Source organism: Mobula hypostoma, chromosome 6, assembly GCF_963921235.1.
Source record: "Mobula hypostoma chromosome 6, sMobHyp1.1, whole genome shotgun sequence".
In the NCBI taxonomy this organism is placed as follows: Eukaryota; Metazoa; Chordata; class Chondrichthyes; order Myliobatiformes; family Myliobatidae; genus Mobula; species Mobula hypostoma.
In genome coordinates, this window is record NC_086102.1 from 23,024,057 (window position 1) to 23,046,682 (window position 22,626).

At 42.9% G+C, this 22,626-nt stretch overlaps 1 protein-coding gene across 2 annotated transcripts in view; it reads right to left on the minus strand.

Annotated features, from left to right (window-relative positions):
• LOC134347866 (cell adhesion molecule DSCAM-like) overlaps positions 1-22,626 on the minus strand; it is an 804,792-nt gene that overhangs the window by 8,240 nt on the left and 773,926 nt on the right. For both annotated transcript variants that reach the window (XM_063050412.1, XM_063050413.1), the window contains 2 exons: positions 17,659-17,856; positions 14,193-14,495 (listed from right to left, as the gene is read on the minus strand). In XM_063050412.1, the coding sequence (XP_062906482.1) occupies positions 14,193-14,495; positions 17,659-17,856 (501 nt within the window). The remainder of the gene's footprint in view (positions 1-14,192; positions 14,496-17,658; positions 17,857-22,626) is intronic.

The following is a 22,626-nucleotide window of genomic DNA, read 5'->3' on the forward strand; positions in this document are numbered from 1 at the left end:
CTCTAAGCCCAGCACATCCTGTTCCTATGAAAGTGATTGGAATGTACAAAACTGCAGCTGTATTTGTTCATATTTCAAATGCATTACTACACAGCTTATTTATTAGAAAACTCTGGAAACTTTCTTAATAACTTCTATTTTAATTCCATGTGGATTTACAGTAAGTGCTGTGTTTATTAAATATCTACCGTGAAATGATGCTGTTCACAAAAATGATGAAGCTCTTCTTGTACCCCACAGGCAAGTCCAGCCTGAACTCATGCTCTCTCTGTTCTCTCTGACTTGTAACACTGACAAGGTCATACAATTAAGTTGAGGTCAGTTATTAATTTAGAGATACAGCACAGTAACAGGCCCTTCTCCACTCAATTACACGCATGAGACAATTTAACTTACTAACCTCTACGTCTTTGGAATGTGGGCGACACCCAGAGGAAACCCATGTGGTCACAAGTAGAGCATACAAACTTCTTATAGACAGCAACGGGAATTGAACCCAATTACCGGCACTATATTAGAGTTATATTAAATGTGTTTTACCTTTTATTATGTGTATGTGTTTGTGTGTTGAAAGGGGAGAGGGTGATGTGTTATCTTCAATGTAATGGAAATACCCTCCTTCCCAATGAACAAGATGTGAATTTTATTTTTATAATTTTAATCTATCTGTACATCAAAAGCAACCAAAAAAGTTATTGGTTTTATACTCTGCCACCCCAAACTTTCCAAGTTAATAGCCCATTAACCATTGCTATATGGATGGCTTCAGTCAGATAGGTATACTTAAGAACATTCCCTCTCTTTATCTTCTCTAATTTAGATGATATAATCACAGAGGCCGGCTGGTGGCGTAATGGCATCAGAGCCGGACTCCGGAGCGAAGGCTCCCAAGTTCGAATGCAAGTCGGGCCACCCCCTGAGCACGCTTTGCATCCGTGCCGGGTTGAATGTCCAGCTAGCCACTCGGCCTCGTAAAAAAAAAAAAGGGTCAAGTCAGGAACGTTCATATCGTGACCCGGTTAATCCAAAAGGAGACCAATCCTGATACCACGCGCAAGAATGGCTGACTGGTGCGACACGCTAAAAAAATCATATTGAAGATGAACAGAGAATACTTATAACCAAGCAGACATATTACCCTAAATATACAAAGTGCATTATTAAATAACAACAATAGTGTTTGTTGAACTTGCAATAAATGGGAGATAATACATCAGTTAACAGTTCTAACATTTAAACTTGGAAACAGCCTTAATAAAAGATGAAGGAATGGTATTAGTGATGTGATATAAGAGCTGCTGGTCCTCAACAAAATACCTGAACACTATCTACTTCATGTATTTTTTAGGACAGTTGAAGATCTCATTCTAACTGCCACTCTTATCCCTTTCCCAACATGATACTTCTCTGTGAAGTGAACACAAACGCTTCAGAGGCCACCAGCTCTCACCTCAGCGCTGACATTCAGAACAATATCAAATATCCAGCAATGTAAACTGACCAGTTTGTTGTTGTCTGTCTCTGTACTAAAGGGAAGAGCTACTGATAGGAAGGTTCTCTCAATCTGATGTGTTCCCTTAAAGGTGCTCACCTTTTCAAAAAAGTCCTCTGTATGCTATTCACAACTAGAATGGATTGAGAAAACATATAGGAGTGACTGACAGATAAGGGAAAATAAAGTTCAGCTGATATTTGAAAGGATGCCCAATGGAGACAATAAATAAACAAATGAGTCATGCCGCAGAATAACACAGCAATGCAAAATGTCCCAACGTGCCTCATGGACACATTAGCAAACTTATTTTGACAGTGAACTGTATATGAGTATATTCTAATAAAGTGACCATAGGTTGATTCCAAATTGTTGTTATGTTCTGTGACCAACAAGTTTAATGTCTGTTATAAGTGAGAAGAGATATTCTGATGAAGGGTCTCGACTGTGCTCTCTTCCATAGATACTGCCTGGCCTGCAGAGTTCCTCCAGCATTTTGATTTGTTGCTTAGAGAGATAACAAGGTTTAGAGGTTTAGGGAAGTATATTAAAGCAACGGGTTTATTTATATAACAATATAATTATTTATAGATATTGAGGGAAGTCATTCAAAGATAAATAAGTAGAACTGAGAACGTAAATTGTAGAGTCCTTGAAAATGAGTCATTAGGTTCTGGAGTCAGTTCAGCATTGATGTAATTGAAGTTATCCACGGTGGTTCAGGAGCCTGATGCTTGTAGGGTAATAACAGTTCCTGAACCTGGTGATGTGGGACCTAAGGTTCAGAACCAGTTATTACCTTACAACCATCATGTGACAATAATATGCCAATAAAATACAACGGAAGAATTCAATGAAGAGAAACTGCCCTTGACAAAACTACGTTGGATGTCTTTGAGGATGCTTCGTCTTTGCAAGGAAAAACAATACATTTGCAAATCAAGATAATATGTGACTTGTAGGATTAAATTGCAGGTAGAGATAATCCCATGAACCTGCTGCTCTTATCTTTGAAGGCATTGAATATTAGAGATTTGGAAGATGGTGTTAGATTAACAATATCTGGTTACTACACCATCCAATGGTGCAGACAGCAGCTATAATGTACTGGTGCTGGAGGATGAATGCTTAGGGTGGATGATAATGAACTATATTATAATAACTTCTCTTTCTCTGAGAGTCTTGAAGAAGAAAGCCCTTAACTCCGAATGGAGTCATCGGGACACCGTCTGTGTGACGGTGTTTTTTTAGCAGGCTTTCTTATTTTTACAAGGCCGAGTTGCTAGCTTGATGCTCAACCCAGCACAGATGGAAAGCGTGCAGGGGAGCCGGCTGGATTCGAACTCGAGAACTCGGGAGAGTCTGTTCACCATTTATTTTATTTTATTGAGATACTTCGACCCGTACCACCCAGCAACCCTGATTTAACCATAGCCTACTCACGGGACAATTTACAATGACCAGTTAACCTACCAGCCTGTACACCTTTGGACTGTGGGAGGAAACCAGAGGAGCCGGAGGAAACGCACGCATTCCACAGGGAGAATGTACAAACTATAGGCAGCGATGGCAGGGTTATGTAAAAACTGGATCACCGCAGTCTGAAAGAACAGTCTTGTAACCATCTTTCTGGCAGGTGGAAGTCCAGGCCAGGACGATAGACACAGGTACAAGTCTATCACTGACCGATTGAGTAAAGTCACCTATGACTCTTGATAAATTAAATCAGACAACGTTGGAGATATTCTGCGGCATCTGTGGGGAATTACGATTTTGGGTTGATGATCTTTCATGACAAGTGAGAAGGAAAACTCTTCTAGTAATGATGAAAGGTCATCAATCTGACATGCTGAGTCCTTTTCACTCTTTTCAGATGCTGCCTGACCTGTGCAATACAGTCATAGAACATTTCAGCACAGTACAGGCCCTTCGGTCCATAAAGCTGTGCAGACCTTCTATCTAATTCTAAGACCATTCTAACCTTTCCCTTCCATATAGCTCTCTATTTTTCTTTCAGGGATATGCCCACCTATGATGGCCTTAATGTATCTACCTCTACCACCAGCAATGCATTCCAGGCAATCACCACTCCCTGTATAAAACCCTATCTCTGACATCTCTCCTCGGCTTTCCTCCGCCCACCTGAAATGGATGTCTTCTGGTATTGGTCATAAACAACGCTTCCTCAAAGCTCCAGCCACCTGGGTTTGATCCTGATACTGGATGTATCCATTTTCACTGAACCCACCTGTGTTTCCTTGTTTAGAACATAATACAGCACAATACAGAGCCTTCAGCCCACTGATATATACAAACCCACTCCACGAGCAATCTAGCTTTTCCCTCCTACTCAGCCCAATGCTCCATTTTTCTTACCCCTATGCAGGTTAGGACTTTATTCATTGGAAAATAGAAGACTGAGGGGAGATTTGATAGAGGTATACAGATAGACAGGGTAAACACAGGCAGATCTTTTTCCACGGAGGCTGGGTGGGACTACAACCAGAGGTCATGGATTAATGGTGAAAGGTGAAAACTTTAAGGGGAACGTGAGGGGAAACTTCTTCACTCAGAGGGTTGTGTGAGTGTGGAATGAACTGCCAGATCAAGCAGTGCATGAGAGCTCAATTGCAACATTTAAGAGAAACTTGGTTAGGTACATGGATGGTAGGGGTATGGAGGGCTATGGTCCTCGTGCACTTCGATAGGAGTAGACAATTTAAATGATTTGACATGGACTAGATAGGCAAAAAGGCCTGTTTCTGTGCTATACTTCTCTATGACTCTATATGACAATGCAAGGGTCTCTCAAATGTCCCCATTGTATCAGCGTCAACGACCATCCCTGACAGTGCGTTCCATGCACCGCCACTCTCTGTGTGAAGAACTTAATCGTCCACCCCATACCTTCCTCCAAACACCTTAAAATTATGTCCCTTGTTATAATAAAATACCCTCATTATGGGTAACTTCAACTTCCCTAACATTGATTGGCACCTCCTTTAGTGCAAAAGGAATGTGTTAGAGGTGTCCAGGATGGGTTCTTGACAAAAGGTGTAGACAGGCTGACTGGATCTGATTAAATAAATAACATCATGACTGGGTAGACCAAGAGATGAAGAGCCCAATTTTATCACATTAGAGGTCCGTTCGAATGGTTTATAACAGCGGGAATAAAGATACCTCTGAGCCTGGCGGTGTGCATTTTTAAGCTATTGCACCTTCTGCCTGTTGGAAGAGGGAGAAGAGAGAATGTCCGGGTGGGTGGTGTCATTGGTTGTGCTGGTTGCTTTACGGAAGTAGCATGAAGTATTACACAGCACGGAAACAGGCCCTTTGGTGGGACAGGTCAACACCAACCAAGATTCCCATTTAAGGTAGTCCCACTTGCCTGCATTTGACCTATATTTCCCTAAACCTTCCCTATCTATGTACCTGTCCAAGTGTCTTTTAAATATTGCTTGTGTACTTGTCCCAAACACTTCCTCTGGCAGCTTATTCCATATATGGACTGTCCTCTGGTTGAAAAAATTACTCCGCATTTTCCTAATAAATCTCTCCCCTGTCACATAGAAATATAGAAACATAGAAAATAGGTGCAGGAGTAGGCCATTCAGCCCTTCAAGCCTGCACCGCCATTCAGTATGATGATGGCTGATCATCCAACTCAGAACCCTGTACCAGCCTTCCCTCCATACCCCCTGATCCCTTTAGCCACAAGGGCCATATCTAACTCCCTCTTAAATATAGCCAATGAACTGGCCTCAACTGTTTCCTGAGGCAGAGAATTCCACAGATTCACCACTCTCTGTGTGAAGAAGTTTTTCCTAATCTCGGTCCTAAAAGGCTTCCCCTTTATCCTCAAACTGTGACCCCTCGTTCTGGACTTCCCCAACATCGGGGACAATCTTTCTGCATCTAGCCTGTCCAATCCCTTTAGGATTTTATACGTTTCAATCAGATCCCCCATCAATCTTCTAAACTCCAACGAGTATAAGCCTAGTTCATCCAGTCTTTCATCATGTGAAAGTCCTGCCATCCCAGGAATCAATCTGGTGAACCTTTTTTGTACTCCCTCTATGGCAAGAATGTCTTTCCTCGGATTAGGGGACCAAGACTGCACACAATACTCCAGGTATGGTCTCACCAAGGCCTTGTACAACTGCAGTAGTACCTCCCTGCTCCTGAACTCGAATCCTCTTGCTATAAATGCCAGCTTACCATTCGCCTTTTTCACCGCTTGCTGTACCTGCATGCCCACTTTCAATGACTGGTGTATAATGACACCCAGGTCTCGTTGCACCTCCCCTTTTCCTAATCGGCCACCATTCAGATAATAATCTGTTTTCCTATTTTTGCCGCCAAAGTGGATAACCTCACATTTATCCACATTAAATTGCATCTGCCATGAATTTGCCCACTCACCTAACCTATCAGGTCACCCTGCATCCTCTTAGCATCCTCCTCACGGCTAACACTGCCGCCCAGCTTCGTGTCATCCGCAAACTTGGAGATGCTGCATTTAATTCCCTCATCTAAGTCATTAGTATATATTTTAAACAACTGGGGTCCCAGCACTGAGCCTTGCGGTACCCCACTAGTCACTGCCTGCCATTCTGAAAAGGTTCCGTTTATTCTCACTCTTTGCTTCCTGTCTGCCAACCAATTCTCTATCCACATCAATACCTTACCCCCAATACCGTGTGCTTTAAGTTTGCACACTAATCTCCTGTGTGGGACCTTGTCAAAAGCCTTTTGAAAATCCAAATATACCACATCCACTGGTTCTCCCCTACCCACTCTACTAGTTACATCCTCAAAAAATTCTATAAGATTCGTCAGACATGATTTTCGTTTCACAAATCCATGCTGACTTTGTCCGATGATTTCACTGCTTTTCAAATGTGCTGTTATCACATCTTTGATAACTGACTCTAGTATTTGCCCCACCACCGATGTCAGGCTAACCAGTCTATAATTCCTCGGTTTCTCTCTCCCTCCTTTTTTAAAAAGTGGGTTACATTAGCCACCCTCCAATCCTCAGGAACTAGTCCAGAATCTAAAGAGTTTTGAAAAATTATCACTAATGCATCCACTATTTCTTGGGCTACTTCCTTAAGCACTCTGGGATGCAGACCATCTGGCCCTGGGAATTTATCTGCCTTCAATCCCTTCAATTTACCTAACACCACTTCCTTACTAACATGTATTTCACCTAAGCCTATGTCCTCTTTTTCTGAATTCCCCAACCCCAGACCAAAAAAGTCTAGCTAGGCCCCTCACAACGTTATATACTACTCCAGCATCTTTTGATTTTATTCAAGATTTCAAGGTTATGCAGTGCTTTATTTTTCAATGGCTCTGCAGAGACCAGGTTGAAGAAATCCATCTTAGGAGAGGCATGAATAAGAATCTGTACATGTAAAAAATAATTAACTGCAGCAGGCGAGGACTACAGTGCTTCTGGCAGAGTTGGAATATTAGCATTGCAGGGCTCTTGGATACTTGCTGATTTATTGACGTAATTAGCTTGATTTATAGAATTTATTTTGGATCTTCTTGCAGAAGAAAAAATAAAATGTGGAAAGAGGAACAATATCAAGCACATTACAGAACGAGGAAAATGAGTTGGCAGAATAGATAGTTGAACTGTTATCAGTTTTTTGCTAACAGTGCCAGACACCATTAGTTAAGAATTGCACAGATGCTGAAAATCAGAAAAAAGGCACACTGAAAATGTTGAAAATACTTAGCAGGTCAGACAGTATCTGTTGAGAGAGAATGAAAATTAATATCTCAAGTCAATTAACTTTCATTGTTGTTTCACCTGCTGAGTATCTCCTGATTTTTTCTTGGCGAAGTTTTTATTTTTGAGTTTTCAACACTGAAAAGCAGCTTAATTGCTTTTAGAAAGGAATTAGTTCATACTGGCTTCTGTCTGGCAACGGGATGTGGTTCTCTCCTATTTTCTAAAGCTACAAATTCCTCCTTATCTCTGTTCTAAGGGGTCACTCCTTAATTTTAAGGCTATGGCCCTCTAGCTCTGGATAACCCCACTATAGGAAACATCCTCTCCACATCCACCCTGTCTAGTCCTTTCAACATACGGTAGATTTCAATGAGATCCCCTGCACTCTTCTAAATTCCAGTGGGTACAGGCCGAAAGCTGCCAAACACACCTCATATATTAACCCCTTCATTCCAGGACTCATCCTTGTGAACCTCCTCAGGATTCCCTCCAATGACAGCACATCTTATGGAGCCCAAAGAAGTGGATAATAGTCTAAGTGTGGCCTGACTAGTGTCTTATAAAGGATCAACATTATCTCCTTGCTTTTATATTCTATTCTTCTTGAAATAAATGCCAACATTGCATTTGCCTTCTTTACCACAGACTTAACCTGTAAATTAGTTTTCTGGGAGTCTTGCACCAGGACTCCTAAGTCCCTCTGCACCTCTGATGTTTGAACCTTCTCCCCATTTAGATAGTAGTCTGCACCACTGTTCCTTTTACCAAAATGCATTATCATATATTTCCCAACATTGTATTCCATCTGCCATTTTTTTGCCATTCTTCCGATTTGTCTAAGTCCTGCTGGAATGGCATTGCTTCCTCAGCACTACCTACCCCTCCACCTATCTTCGTATCATCCGCAAACTTTGCCACAAAGCCATCAATTCCATCAGTCAGATGGTGGTGCAAGTGTTGAACGAGCTGCCAGTTGAAATGGGGTTGGCACAGTAGCGTAGTGGTTAACACAACAGTTTACTGTGCCAGCAACCAGGGTTAAGTTCCTGACACTGCCTGTAAGGAGTTTGTATGTCCTCCACGTGACCGGGTGCTCCTGTTTCCTCGCTCAGTCCAAATGTACCAGGTGGTAGGTTAGTTGGTTATGTAAACTGTCCTGTGATTAGGGTTGGATTAAATCTGGGAATTGTTGGACGGCGTACCTCGAAGGGGCAGAATGGCCTATTCCGCGGTGCATTCCAATAAACAAAGAAACAAATAATTAAATAAATGAAGTGGTAATACGGGTTCAATTGTGACACTTAAGAGGGTGTTGATGGTTACATGGGAAGGGTTTGGAGGGATAGGGGAGATGGGATTTGGTAGAAGATCAGGTCAGCATGGTCTTGATGGGCCAAAGAGCCTGTTTCTATGCCATAGTACTCTCTGACTCTGATTCATTTGTCACCTAAAAGTGTGATGAAAAGTTTCATCTGTTTTAGAATTACAAGAATGTTTGAGGAAAGATAACTGATCCCTGAAGCAAAGAATAATACATGGATTAGCAACACATTGAAGAATGTTCATACAAGCCAATAACAACTCAACAACTTAGCTGTGCTACAAATTCCAATTCTCCAGACACTTTTTCTCAAAACCATTGCTAGGTAATTACTGGTTGCCTCTGGTGGGTTAGGCCCCAGACTTATGAACTGAGTTAACAGACAAAAGTGGAAAGATTCAGCATTCTTGAGTAACAATGCACCATAGTACTGGAGGAGGGGGCAGATACGGATGCATAAGATATCTGTCAACTGTCAGAAAGGTCTAAGGATGCTTTGGGCAACGAATATCACAAACTGGTTATTTTTGTACGATGTGTCAGAGTCAGTTTGTGTATAAAGAAAGATGAGGTAAACAACCAACCCCAAGTGCCTTTGGTGGTTTTAATGCAAGAATAATGTTGGCTACAGCAAAGGGAAAATGCACAGTCCTCACTTCGTGTAGTATTATTAAATTTCACAATCACAGAGAGAAGATATAGCTACTTAACTAAAGCTGAGGTAATCTGTACATTAACTTGTTACATATCTTGGACACCCATGCTGAGCAAAATTTATCAGTCTCAGTGCACTACTGAAATTTTTAATCGACTGAGAATTTGCAGAAAAAGATAGGGCTTTGATTTTCCTGAAATGCAGCAATGCTACAGCTCTTCAGTGCAACATTGCAGTAGCCATCTAGGCTAAACCCCATCAACGTGCAAAGTAAATTTATTATCAGAGTCAACAATACTACTCAGAAATTAATTTTCTTGTGGGCATTCACAGTAGATTCAAAGAAACACAATTGAAATGACAATCAATGAAAATCTACAAAGACAGACGAACAATCGATCTGCAACGGTGCAAATATGAAAAGAAAAATGAATAATAATATACTAAATAATAAATAAATATTGAGAACAAGGGTTATAGCACCCTTGAAAATGAGTTCATAGGTTATGGAATCAGTTTAGTGTTAAGGTGAGTGAAGATATTCACGCCGGTTCACAAGCCTGATGGTTGAAGGGTAATAACTGTTCCTGAACCAGGTAGTGTGGGGACTAAGGCTCAAGTTTCTGATTCAGGACAACCTAATGAAGACAGAGGCAAAACTGCTGATAAACTGAGTCATAAAGCAATACCACACAGATATAGGCCTTTCAGCCCAACAAATTCATGTTAACCATAGTGCCATGAGTTCCACCTTAAGAACACAAACATCCCCTCCCCGGCAGTATGAACGTCTGCCAAAACACCTCCACTTGTTTCCTAACCTCTTGAGCAATCATACTTTTCTCTTTACACAGTCTACAATATCACCAATCTTCGTAGCATCTACAGGCTTACTAATCCACCCATGTACATTTTCATTAAAATCATTTATATACATCACAGATAGCAGAGGCCCCAGTACAGATTCCTGCAGAACACCGCTAACCACAGACCTCCAGCTAGAAGAAGTTCCTTTGATCACTACCCTCTGTCATCTATGGGCAAGCAGTTCAGTATCTGAACAACCAATTCACCATGTATTCCATGCATCTTGATCTCCTGGATGTGTCTCCCATGAGGACCTTGTCAAACACCTTATTAAGGTCCATGGACACCACGTCCACATCTCCACCTTCATCAGTCACTCTCGTCACCTCATCAAGAATCTCAGACAAGATAGTAATACATGATTTGCCCTGCACAAAACCATGTCGGCTCTCCTTAATTAGGCGATAGTTCTCCAAATGCTCATATGTCCTACTTCTAATAATTTTCACCAGTAATTTCGCTACCACTGATGTGAGACTCAGCAGTCTATAGTTCCAGGATTATTCCTGGTTTTCTTCTTGAATAATGAAACAACATTCTCCAGTCCTCTGGAACCTTGCCTGAGGCTAAGGAGGACATGAGATATTGGTCAAGACCCCAGCAATCTTTTTTCTTACCTCTCTCAGTAACCTGGGGTATATCCCATAGGCCTTAGGTACTGGCCCACATTAATGCTCTTTAAGAGATCCAACACATCCTCCTCCTTTACTTAAAAATGCCATAGAATTTCAATATGTTCAGCACTGATCCCTCTGTCCTCCCTATCCTTCTCCTTGTTAGATACTGATGTAAGATGCTCATTAAGGACCTCACCCATATCCTCTGCATCCTTCATCCTTGAGCAGTTCTGCCTTCTTCCTAGTTCTCCTCTTTACCTTGGTGTATGCATAGAATGCCTTGGGATTCTCTTTATTCCTTCTTGCCAAGGAATTGCTAAATGTTGCCTACTTGCCAATATGTACTTGATCTGGGGAGTGGGACTAATTCTTCATTTGGATAGGTTGATGCTGGAAGGGTCAGAGGGGAGTTAATGGGTGTGTGAAAGATATTAGAATATAGATAATACAATGGGAGGAGGATTGATGACATTGCTCTGAAATCTGGTCTCGAATTAATGGGCTGTATGTCCTCTTTTGTATCATATGTGAATTGAGACTAGATGGTTGAAGGCCTCCCCATGTGCTTCATTATTGGAATGTAGGACATTGTTGACAGCGTTATTTTAAAATGTTGATGTTAACAACACCTTTTATGAAAGGGCAACACTCGCTCTGGACTGCAATGCAAAAATCGTTCATGTTCTGCCCAAAAGAAGGAAGTTGTAGATTGGGAACCGCTTGGTTGACCACTTTCACAATACCAAAAAAAGCAGGATTTTTCATCGGCCAACCATTTTAATTCTAATCTACATTTCCATTCCAACATGTCGGTCCATGCTACCACAATGAGACCACTCTCAGTTTGAGGAGCAACACCTCATATTCTGTCTGGGTAGCCTCCAGTCTGATGGCATGCAGATTGATTTCTCTAACTTCCAGTAATTTCTCCCCTTCCCCTTCCCTCTTCTTCCATTCATCACTCTGCCCCCACTTACCTCTTCTCTTTTCCTCTCCTGCCTATCACCTCCCCCCTGGGTCCCCTCCTCTTTCCCTTTCTCCCATGGTCCACTCTCCTCTCCTATCAGAATCTTTTTTCTTCAGCCCTTTACCTTTTCCACCTATCACCAGCTTCTTACTTCAAACCCCTCGCCCACACACCTGGCTTCAACTATCATCTCCAGCTAGAATTTCTTCCCCTTGCCCAGCTTCTTATTTGGGCATCTTTCCCCCTCCTTTCCAGTCTCGATGAAGATCCTCGGCCCAAGATGTTGACTGTTTATTCATTTCCATAGATGCTGCCTGAACTCTCGAGTTCCTCCAGCGCTTTGTGTGTGCTTCTCTGGATTTCTGGAAATCTCGTGTTTATGATTTGTTGTCCATTTTCTGTTCATTTCTTTGAAACGGTGTGTGTTGAAGGTAAGCGGTCCCCTGAGTGGGGTGTGGGCGTAATTTGGATTGAAAAGCAACTGGAAACTTGAGTAGAAGCAGGCGAGGAAGGGTTAAGTAAATGCGATTACTAGTAGATACAAATTATGTGGAGTCACGCTGACAAATGACAGCTCTGTGCCCAGCTCAGGGGACATTGATCCGCAGAAGGAACTATCATTAGTTGCACAGGCGGAGAACAGAATGCTTGAGAACGCTGAGTTGTGTTCACAGTGTCTGCTGCTTGACTGAGTTTTACAGCACTAATAGGACAACAGTAGAAAAATGCTTCAGCAAAAGCAAATTATTCTTCATCCTTTTGCCCCTGGCAAGTGCCATTCAAAAGAAAAGGTCCCTGGCTTAACTGAGTGGATGCCTGCAGAAATACTTAATTCCCTTGGGTTTATAAATTGGTTCTATTTGCTCAAGCCTCAGAGGGAAGAATTCCATTTATTCTGTCTTCAGTTTGGGGCACAGCAGAGCATGGTGGTTGAGTTACTGGACTGACAGTGACAGCTGTGAAATACTGATACAAAGGTGTGAGTTCAAGTCTCACTATGCTTGCTGGGAAAATATACATTAATTTTATTTGTTTATTTATTTAGAGATTCAGCAAAGCAACAGGGCCTTCCGGCCCAATGAGACCACACTGACCAGTTATAGCCATGTGACCAATCAACCCACTATCCCGTCTGGCTTTTCGGCCTGAAACGCCGACTGTACTGTTTTCCATAGATGCTGCCTGGCCTGCTGAGTTCAGCCAGCCTTCTGTGTGTGTTGCTCATCTTTGGAATGTGGGAGGAAACCAGGACTCCCATAGGAATCCCACGTGGTCATGGGGAGAACATACAAACACTTTTTACGAATGGCACGAATTCAGCCTGGGTCGCTGACGCTGTAAGGCGATGCGCTGACCGCTACACTACCATGCCGTCCCAACACTGGTTTATTTAATTATTTATTGTTAGTTAATTGAAATAATGAATTAAACTGAAATTCAATAATACTGTTTATGCTAGGGATAAGACCATAAGACCATAAGATATAGGAGCGGAAGTAGGCCATTTGGCCTATCAAGTCTTCTCTGTCATTCAATCATGGACTCATCCAATTCGTCCATTCATCCCCACTCCCCTGCTTTCTCCCCATGCCCTTTGATGCCCTGGCTAATCAAGAACCTATCTATCTCTGCCTTAAATATACCCAATGACTTGGCCTCCACAGCCACTCATAGCAACAAATTCCACAGATTTACCACCCTCTGACTAAAGTAATTTCTCCGCTTCTCTGTTCTAAATGGACCTCCTTCAATCCTGAAGTTGTGCCCTCTTGTCCTAGACTCTCCTACCATGGAAAATAACTTTGCCATATGTAATCTGTTCAGGCCTTTCATGATGAACATCTGGATTGGCATAAAGCCCCACTTGGTTCATTGTTGTCTTTCAGGGACGGAAATATATGATCCTTACATGACCTGACCCATACGTGAGTCCAAAGCAGGTGATGGTGATTGTCCAGGAACTGCCTCTGCACTGTGGGGGTAATTGAGGACGGTCAATAAATGCTGGTGTAGTCAGTAACAGCCAAAGCCCATGAATTAATAAATAGAAAGAGTACAATAGCATATCCAATAAAGTACATTCAAATAAAAGATTGTGATCAGATATTTTAAATCTATAATTAACCTGCAATTATATTGTGGACCACATATTTGCATATCTTTAGCTTACCACAGCTCACACCCAGTCTCACGACAGATTACATCCAATCTCACCACCAGTTCACCACAGATTGCATCTAGTCTCACCACAAATTCAAAACAGATCAAACCCTGACTCACTACCAGTTCACCATCAATTACATCAGTCCCTGCGTTATTTCACTATGGACTACACCCAAACAGACCTATAGTCACCCCCACCTCATGAGAGAGCCTTTGCAGTCGCAACATTGACCCTCCTGGGTTAGATCTACAAATGAATTCAAGCCCTACATCACACACACATCAAACCTCTTTGGATCTTCTCCGACCACTGGGTCACAATGCCATGTGTCGGATACTTTCCCAGAACACCTCGCCATACCTGGTCGGTGTGCTTTTGGAACTGCCATGTTTGCCACTCTGCCGGCATCCTGAGGTTTTGGCGGCGACGCGGTGAATCTGCAGATGCCCGACTCTGAGGGGGTGCTGGACGTCAGGCTATCGGTGTACTCGTTGGTCCCGGCGGTCAGCTGCTCTGAGGACGTGTCCGATATGAAGCACTCCGTGATTGTAAACTTGGCATGCCTCAGCTGCTCCTCCATCTTGGCATGCTCGTAGGCTCTAGCCAGCTCCTCGTACGTAGAGGAGGCACTCTCAGTGGAGACCATGCTGCTCCGGGCCCTGTCTAACAGGGGAAAACACATCACAAATCAGGCTGCTGAGTATTCGCGTTTCTACCTGATGTCAAGATTTGCCAAACCACAAAGAACAAAAAACGAGGCTAAAATATGAGAAAGGCCTTTCCTCCAAGAGGATCACAGCCTTGATGTTGGGTTGGAGGCTTGTGTGCCTCAATGACCTGCACAACTATGCTGGCTGGAGACAGGGGTTCATGCTTTGACTCTTGGTGGGGTCGCCCATGCCAAACAGGTCAAAGGGTAGAGGCCAGACTAATAGTGGTCCACCAGTCCTCCAGGTTTGGGGGATCAGCTCAGGGCTAATAACCCTGAATGGTAAAACAACACTGTTATGGAAACAGCAATGGAGATCCCTCCTGCATCTGAGTGTGATGGTATTCCTGAGTCTCCACCAGAGACTTGAATGACTGACAGTAGTGAGAACCGAGACGAAGCTACCGACACAATGAAGTCCTGAACAGCACCAGAGACGGACGACCTCCATTGCTGCCCTGAGCACCAGCAGCTTAATGGTCAGTAAGAGAGCTGGGCTTCGCTCGGAACTCAGGGTACAGATTTGGGTACAACCTTCAGGAAGACCAAGTAGAGGGAAGCCAGGTTTCTGAGAATTTCATCAATTGACAACAGACACCAATGATGTGGGGAGATGATGAACCATCAATTGTTATTTTTAAATAGAACATTATTACTGAAGAAACTGGAGTAAGAATCAGCCAATCAGAAGTAGGTAGCCTTCTACCTGATGCCATGAATACCAGTTTCTCTTTCTGGTAAAAGAGAATTCCGTCCCTCCCCTCTTATTCTATTCCCCACTCTTACCTCTTCTCACCTGCCTATCACCTCCCCCTGGGTCCCCTCCTTCTTTCCTTTCTCCTATGCTCCACTCTCCTCTCCCATCAGATTTTTTCCCTTTCAGTCCTTTACCTTTCCCACCCACCTGACTTCCTCTATCATCTTCTAGCTACTCTTTTTCCCATCCCCCCCACCTTTTTATTCTGGCATCTTCCCCCGTCCTTTTCCATCCTGCAGAAGGGTCTCGACCTGAAAGGTTGACTGTTTCGCAGCAGGCCAGGCAGCATCTCTAGGAAGAGGTACAGTTGACGTTTCAGGCTGAGACCCTTCATCAGGCCCATCCAGGGACGCTGGTGATCATCAGCAGTTTCTGCTGCGTTCACCAGCTACTTTGATGTGTGTTGCTTGAATTTCCAGCATCTTCAGAATTCCTGTTGTAAGGTTGACTGTTTATTCATTTCCATAAATGCTGCCTGACCTCCTGAGTTCCTCTAGCATTTTGTGTGTGTAGCTTTGGATTTCCACCATCTGCAGAATTTTTTGTATTTATAAGAAGCCAGTCATCCCTTGAGCCCTGTTCTGCTATTCAGTAAGATTGGTTGAACTAATCTTGGCCTCAGCACCACTCTCCTGCTCTCCCACCACATCCCTTGAGCCTGTTGTAGGTCTAATATCCATTAATCTTTGTCTTGAATATATTTAATAACCTCCTACACAGTTTTCCAAAGATTTATGACCTTCTGAAAGAAAACAATCTTCCTCATCATCATCTGAAAGAGGCATTCACTTCACCCTGAATATAATCAGTGTCTGTACTGCCAAGTACAGTTCTCCACAATAGGGAATTCCAGAGGGGAAATCCCTTTTTATGTCTACTTTAAACTCTGCCTCCTAATTATAGACAGGCCCACCAAGGGAAACATCTTCTCAGTGTCCAACCTGTCAATCCTTCCTCAATAAAAGTACTTATTCTTCTGAACTCCAGCAAATTTAGATGCAGCCTGTTCCGTCTCTCTTTGTATGTCAAAGTCAAAGTCGAGTTTATTATCACATGTACAAATACAAATAGACACACGTGCAATGAAAAACCTACATGAAGCAGCATCACATTTGCATAGCATCATATAAACAGCATAACCAGCGTTCATAACCCATTCATCCTAGGAACGGGAGGCGCAAAAATAGCCTGTCTTGGCCCGTCTCGTCTATGCCAACAGTGATGAGTATCTATGCTGAATGTTTTTCAATGCTTGCTCATATTAAAGGAACTCAAACAGTTCACAAAGGAATTCAAAAACCCGTGAAAGCTTTCTTGATCAGTGAGCCCTGGGGAAGGTCCTGACTGCCTGTGGTTGCAAATGGCCACTTATGGTGGGAGGCTGTCAGCTGCACTTCACTCCACAGCTGAGGAGTGCCGCTAAGACTAAGTCGAAAGTAAAATTAAAGTATAAAAGTGTGAGAAACAGGAGTGGAATTAGGGCGAACTAACCCTTGAGACTGGCCCGCCATTCAGTAAAACCTTGGCTGATCTGACCTTGGCCTTGGTTCCATTTCCCTGACTGTTGCCCAAGCCCTCGTTTCCCCTGTAGCTCAAAAATGCATTTATCTCTGCCTTGAATACATTCAATAATTTAACTTCTACAGCTCTCAGAGGTAAGATATTCTGTGAGAGAAGATATTCCTCCTCATCTCCATCTTACATGACCCACATACAGGGGTTTGCTTCCTCAGGCTCAGCTGAAAATCTGTCCCAATAATAAATCCCAGCATGTTCTCAGCCAGGGCAGATCCAGCCAGTACATTCCAGGGATATAAAGGATAGTCAGCTGTAGGTTCCTTACTATTGTTTTCCTTCTCAAGTATAAATGGAGTTCTGAAATCTGTTTCTTTTTCTGGCTGGGGCTAGGAGCAGAATTAGGCCAGTTGACCCATCAAGTCTGCTTTATCATTCAAGCATGGCTGATTTATTATTCCCTCACAACCCCATTCTCCTGCCTTCTCCACTTTACCCTTGAATTTCAGCATGTGTATTGTATACATTTCTCTGACATTAAATGTACCTGTTGAAACCTACTGAAACACCTTTGCTAATCATGAACCTATCAACCTGACCTTTAAATATGCCCAATGAGTTGTCCATGGCAATGCATTCCACAGATTCACCACTGTCTGGTTAAAGACATTACTCTTCCTGGAGCCATCAAATGGCTCCCATACATAATCCTCTCATCCAGGGGATTATTCTCGTGAACTTCCTCTGGAGCTTCTTCAATGCCAGCACACCTTCCTCAGATATGGGGCCCAGATAGGGGGATACTGCGGGTGCAGTTGTGCTGTTGTGTAAGAACATTGTGTTACCTGTGTCCTGCGATGGACTGACACTGTAGCTGTCGCTCTCTTTATCAACAGATCCCGCCACGTGGGGTGTTGGCATTCTCCAGTCCGTCGTCAGGGTGTGGGCAGACATTGTGGGGTGGGGCCTGTTCAACGTCCACTGGCTGGAATATCTGTTACGAGCCGAAGGTGCTCCCTTTGCATTCCTGCGAGCTGTGGGATCTGCGGATCATAAAACCCATAAAACAACAGCCAGTGACTGACAGGAGATTCAGATTTTGACACATGAGAGGAGCGAGGGTTTTGTAAATCACCCGCATTTCTCAGTGCAGGATCAACAATTGACTCCTTATTGTAAGGACGCAGTAGATCCTTCTCCATAATCCTCAATCCATTTAAACTCCTGTTGAAGAGATTATGACCTGCGAATGTAATTAGCCGTGTGTGTTTGTGCCCAATTCAGCTTCACCATTGTCACAGATATAGAGATTGAGAGCACAGCTGTTGAACCTTTAACAAGTTTCTTAGTAATTTACAGTGCAATTTCAGTGCCTCTCCTCTCTAATATCATGCGCTTGTGTCACTGAGAATACATCTTACAAAATTATCTCCATTATTAGACAGTAATCTTACCTTATCAGGATGACAGCAATAGGAGCATGCAGAAAATAGTTTTTAAGCATAATATGTGTAAGCAGACAAGCAATTGCCTGCATGCACATATTATATTAGATGTGCATACACACATTTGATTGCTTACATCCATTATATTTGATGTTCATACACATATTACAAACACGAGAAAATCTGCAGATACTGGAAATCCAAAGCAACACACACAAAATGCTGGAGGAACTCAGCAGTCAGGTAACATCTATGGAAAAGAGTAAACAGTCAACGTTTCGGGCTAAGACCCTTCTTCAGGATTGGAGAAGGGTCTCGGCCCGAGACCTTGACTGTTTATACATCATTTTTGATATGCATACACATATCATATTGCACATACATTTATGTTGGCTCTGCATACACATATTATATCGTACATACTAAGACGCATACGTAAGGCTCCTTTTCATTGATTACAAGCTCTGCCTTTAATACCATCACTCCAAATAAACTGACTCCTAAGTCTGGAATCTGGGCCTTAGCACTCAGATCTGCAGCTGGATCTTCAACAGACAGGATCCAGGCTGTAAAAATATGGGACAAGCTCTCCTCTACAATCACTCTGAGCACCGGTGCCCCACAAGGCTGTGTACTCAGCTCCCTGCTGTATTCACTGTACACCCATGATTGTGTAGCCAAGTTTCCATCAAACTCAATTTATAAATTTGCTGATGACACAACAATTGTAGGCCGTATCTCAGTTAATGATGAGTTTGAGTACAGAGAGGAAATTAAGAACCTGGTGGCATGGTGCGAAGACAATAACCTATCCTTCAACGTCAGCAAGACAAAGGAATTGGTTGTTGACTTCAGAACGAGTAATGGACCACATGACCCAATTTACATCGGTGGTGCGTAAGTGGAACAGGTCAAAAGCTTTAAGTTCCTCAGGGTCAATATCACAAATGACCTGACTTGGTCCAACCAAGCAGAGTCCACTGCCAAGAAGGCCCACCAGTGCCTTTACTTCCTGAGAAAACTAAAGAAATTTGGCCTGTCCCCTAAAACCCTCACTAATTTTTATAGATGCACCGTAGAAAGCATTCTTCTAGGGTGCATCACAACCTGGTATAGAAGTTGTCCTGTCCAAAACCGGAAGAAGCTACAGAAGATCGTGAACATGGCGCAGCACATCACACAAACCAATCTTCTGTCTTTGGACTCACTTTACACCGCACGCTGTCGGAGCAGTGCTGCCAGGATAATCAAGGACACGACCCAACCAGCCAACACACCTTTCATCACTTTTCCCTCCGGGAGAAGGCTCAGGAGCTTGAAGACTCGTACGGCCAGATTTGGGAACAGCTTCTTTCCAACTGGATAAGACTGCTGAAAGGATCCTGACCCGGATCTGGGCCGTACCCTCCAAATATCCGGACCTGCATCTCGGTTTTTTTGCACTACCTTACTTTCCAGTTTTATATTTTCTATTTATGATTTAAAGTTTAAATTTTTAATATTTACTATCGATTTGTAATCCAGGGAGCGGGAAGCACAGAATCAAATATCGCTATGATGATTGTACGTTCTAGTATCAATTGTTTGGCGACAATAAAGTATAAAGTACAAGTATTATTTTGGATGTGCATACCCATTATATTGGATGCTAAAGAAGGTTTTTGACATTTGAAAAATTAGCATGAAACATAATACAAGGGAAAATTATTATGGATAAATGTCAGTCAGGACTTCACAAAAACTGCTGCAATTGCTAACAGGAATATGAGAAATAAGAGCTAGAATCAGTGTCTAGCACCATCAAACATCTATAAGATCATACTGATTTGATAGTGTCACACGTAGAGTAATACAGAACAGAATCAGTTCCTTTGGCCCAACTTCTCCATGCTAATCAAAATGCCAATCTACTCTAGTCTCATTTGCCTGCATTTGACACATATTCCTATACAGGTTTCCCCCGCCATCCGAGGGTAGAGCGTTCCTATGAAACGGTTCGTAAGCCGAAATGTCGTAAAGCGAAGAAGCAATTACCATTTATTTATATGGGAAAATTTTCTGAGCATTCGCAGACCCAAAAATAACCTACCAAATCATGCCAAATAACACATAAAACCTAAAATAACAGTAACATACAGTAAAAGCAGGAATGATATGATTAATACACAGCCTATATAAAGTAGAAATACTTTTCCACAATCATTGCCGGCACTGTTCGCCAAAGCGAAAATCTCACGCAAGCGCTCTTGGCAGAAAATCTCACGCAAGCACTCGCCGCAGAAACACAACGCAAGCGCTCTCCAGTAACCTTTAAGCTATGAAGCTGCCAAATCATACCAAATAACATGTAAAAATACACAACCGATATAAAGTAGAAATAATGTATGTACAGTGTAGTATCACTTACCGTAATCGGGAAGACAGCGCAGAGCACACTGATGATGGTGTGTTAGACTGAGTCGTCGCAGGTTGGGTGGTGCAGTGGCCTCCACCTTCCAGACCGATACATTGCTGCAACGCACGCAGGAGTCCAGCAGTAGCCGGGAGCCACACAGTACATATTTAAGAAAAAAGCCGAAATAAACATGCTAATTAATTAGGTGCCGCCCGACACGTAATTGTCGGCTCAGATCAGTGCCGATTGCCGATTGCACCGCCTCTGATCTGGGCCGACATTTACATGTGGGGCGGCACCTAATTAATTAGAATTATTTCGGCATTTTTCTTAAAGATGTTCTGTGTGTCTCCCAGCTACTGCTGCATTCTCCGCGAATCGGTACAGTATCTGTCCGCGGCCTGGGTGTTGGGGTGGTGGGACACTGGGGTGTCATCTCGTCATCTGTTTCCATTAGAGCAGGCGGCTCATCTTCTCCTATGACTGCCCGCCTCGATGTCGAAGGTCAAGGTTCGTCGTCTACTGTGGCTGATGTGGAAGGCTTGCTTGACCGCTGAGCCTCGCGCATTTTTCTATCATACAGTTCTTTGTGAGGACTGAAACCATCTTGCAAATATCCCCTAAACCGACGTACCCTTTCAAAATTAAAGTCATACTTTATCATTGCAGCGAAAATCTCACGCAGTGGCTTCACGTTCATTTCGCTACTGCATTCGGTTTCGATTGTTACCCTTTCCTCTTCCGATTGCATCAGCTCTTCATCTATCAGTTCTTGGTCATGGGATGCCAAAACCTCTTCAACATCATCTTCGTCAGCTTCCACAAGTCAAACTCACTTTGTCCTTACTTGGTTCACCACGATCGAAACGCTTAATTATGTCTAGTTTTACGCTAAATGTAACACCCTTCCGAGCTCTTTCAGGTTTTTCCAATACCTCAGAACTCATCTTGCTAACGGCTGCTCAATGTAACGTGATAAAGCAATGCCGTTCCGAATCTGGGGGAGAGCGGTTGCTCGGGGCGTGTGCGATTTTTTATCGCGCGCTGATGTTTTTCGTAACAGTGAAAACACCTTCTGAAAGCGAGAACAGGGTACTAATGTAGGTCTTTCGTAACAGTGAGGTTTCGTAAAGCGAACGTTCAAAAAGTGGGGGATACCTGTAAACCATTCCTAGCCATATACCTGTCCAACTTTACTTTAAATGTTGCTAATGTACCTGCTTTAACCACTTCCTCTTGCAGCTTATACTAAATCAATACCACTCTCCACATGAAAAAGTTGTCCCCTCTGGTCCCTACTAAAAATTTTCCCCTTTCACTTTTGATCTTTGCCCTCCAGCTCTTAGTTCATCCTGGGGATAAAGGTGTGATTTCACCCTGTCTCTGCCCCTAATGATTTCATACAACTCTGTGTGATCAGCTTCTGTCATCAGTGGTCCAAGGAATAAAGTTTTACCTTGACCAACTTCTCCTTATGACCCAGTCCCTCGAGAAACAGCAACTCAGAAAACTTCTTCTGCACTCTTTCTCCTGGACTCAACTCATTTTCTGCCTGTTACACTGGAAAATCTTTGATATGTTTAAAGTATTTACTTCTACAGTTCTCTAGGGTTGAACGTTTTAAAAAGTTATGACCCTTTGAGAGATGCTGTCCCACCTCAGCTTTGACTTTAACGACAACCCTTTATTCTGAACTTCTGTCTTCTTGTTCCAGCTGCTGTACAAGGAAAAACAGCACCTGACTTACAAATACTGCCGGAATATAATTCTTCTCAGCTCCAGCCCAGTTAGGGATAGGCCTAACCTGCTCGTTGTTTCCTTTATCCCAGCCTAGCACAGAAGCACTCAACTGGCCATAGAGCCGTAGAACACTAAAGAACAGAAACAAGCCCTTCAGCCCATCTAGCCTGTGCTAACCCACTAGTGGGAAAGAAATGAAGATCCTTCATCAGAACGAGAAAATTCAGAAAATA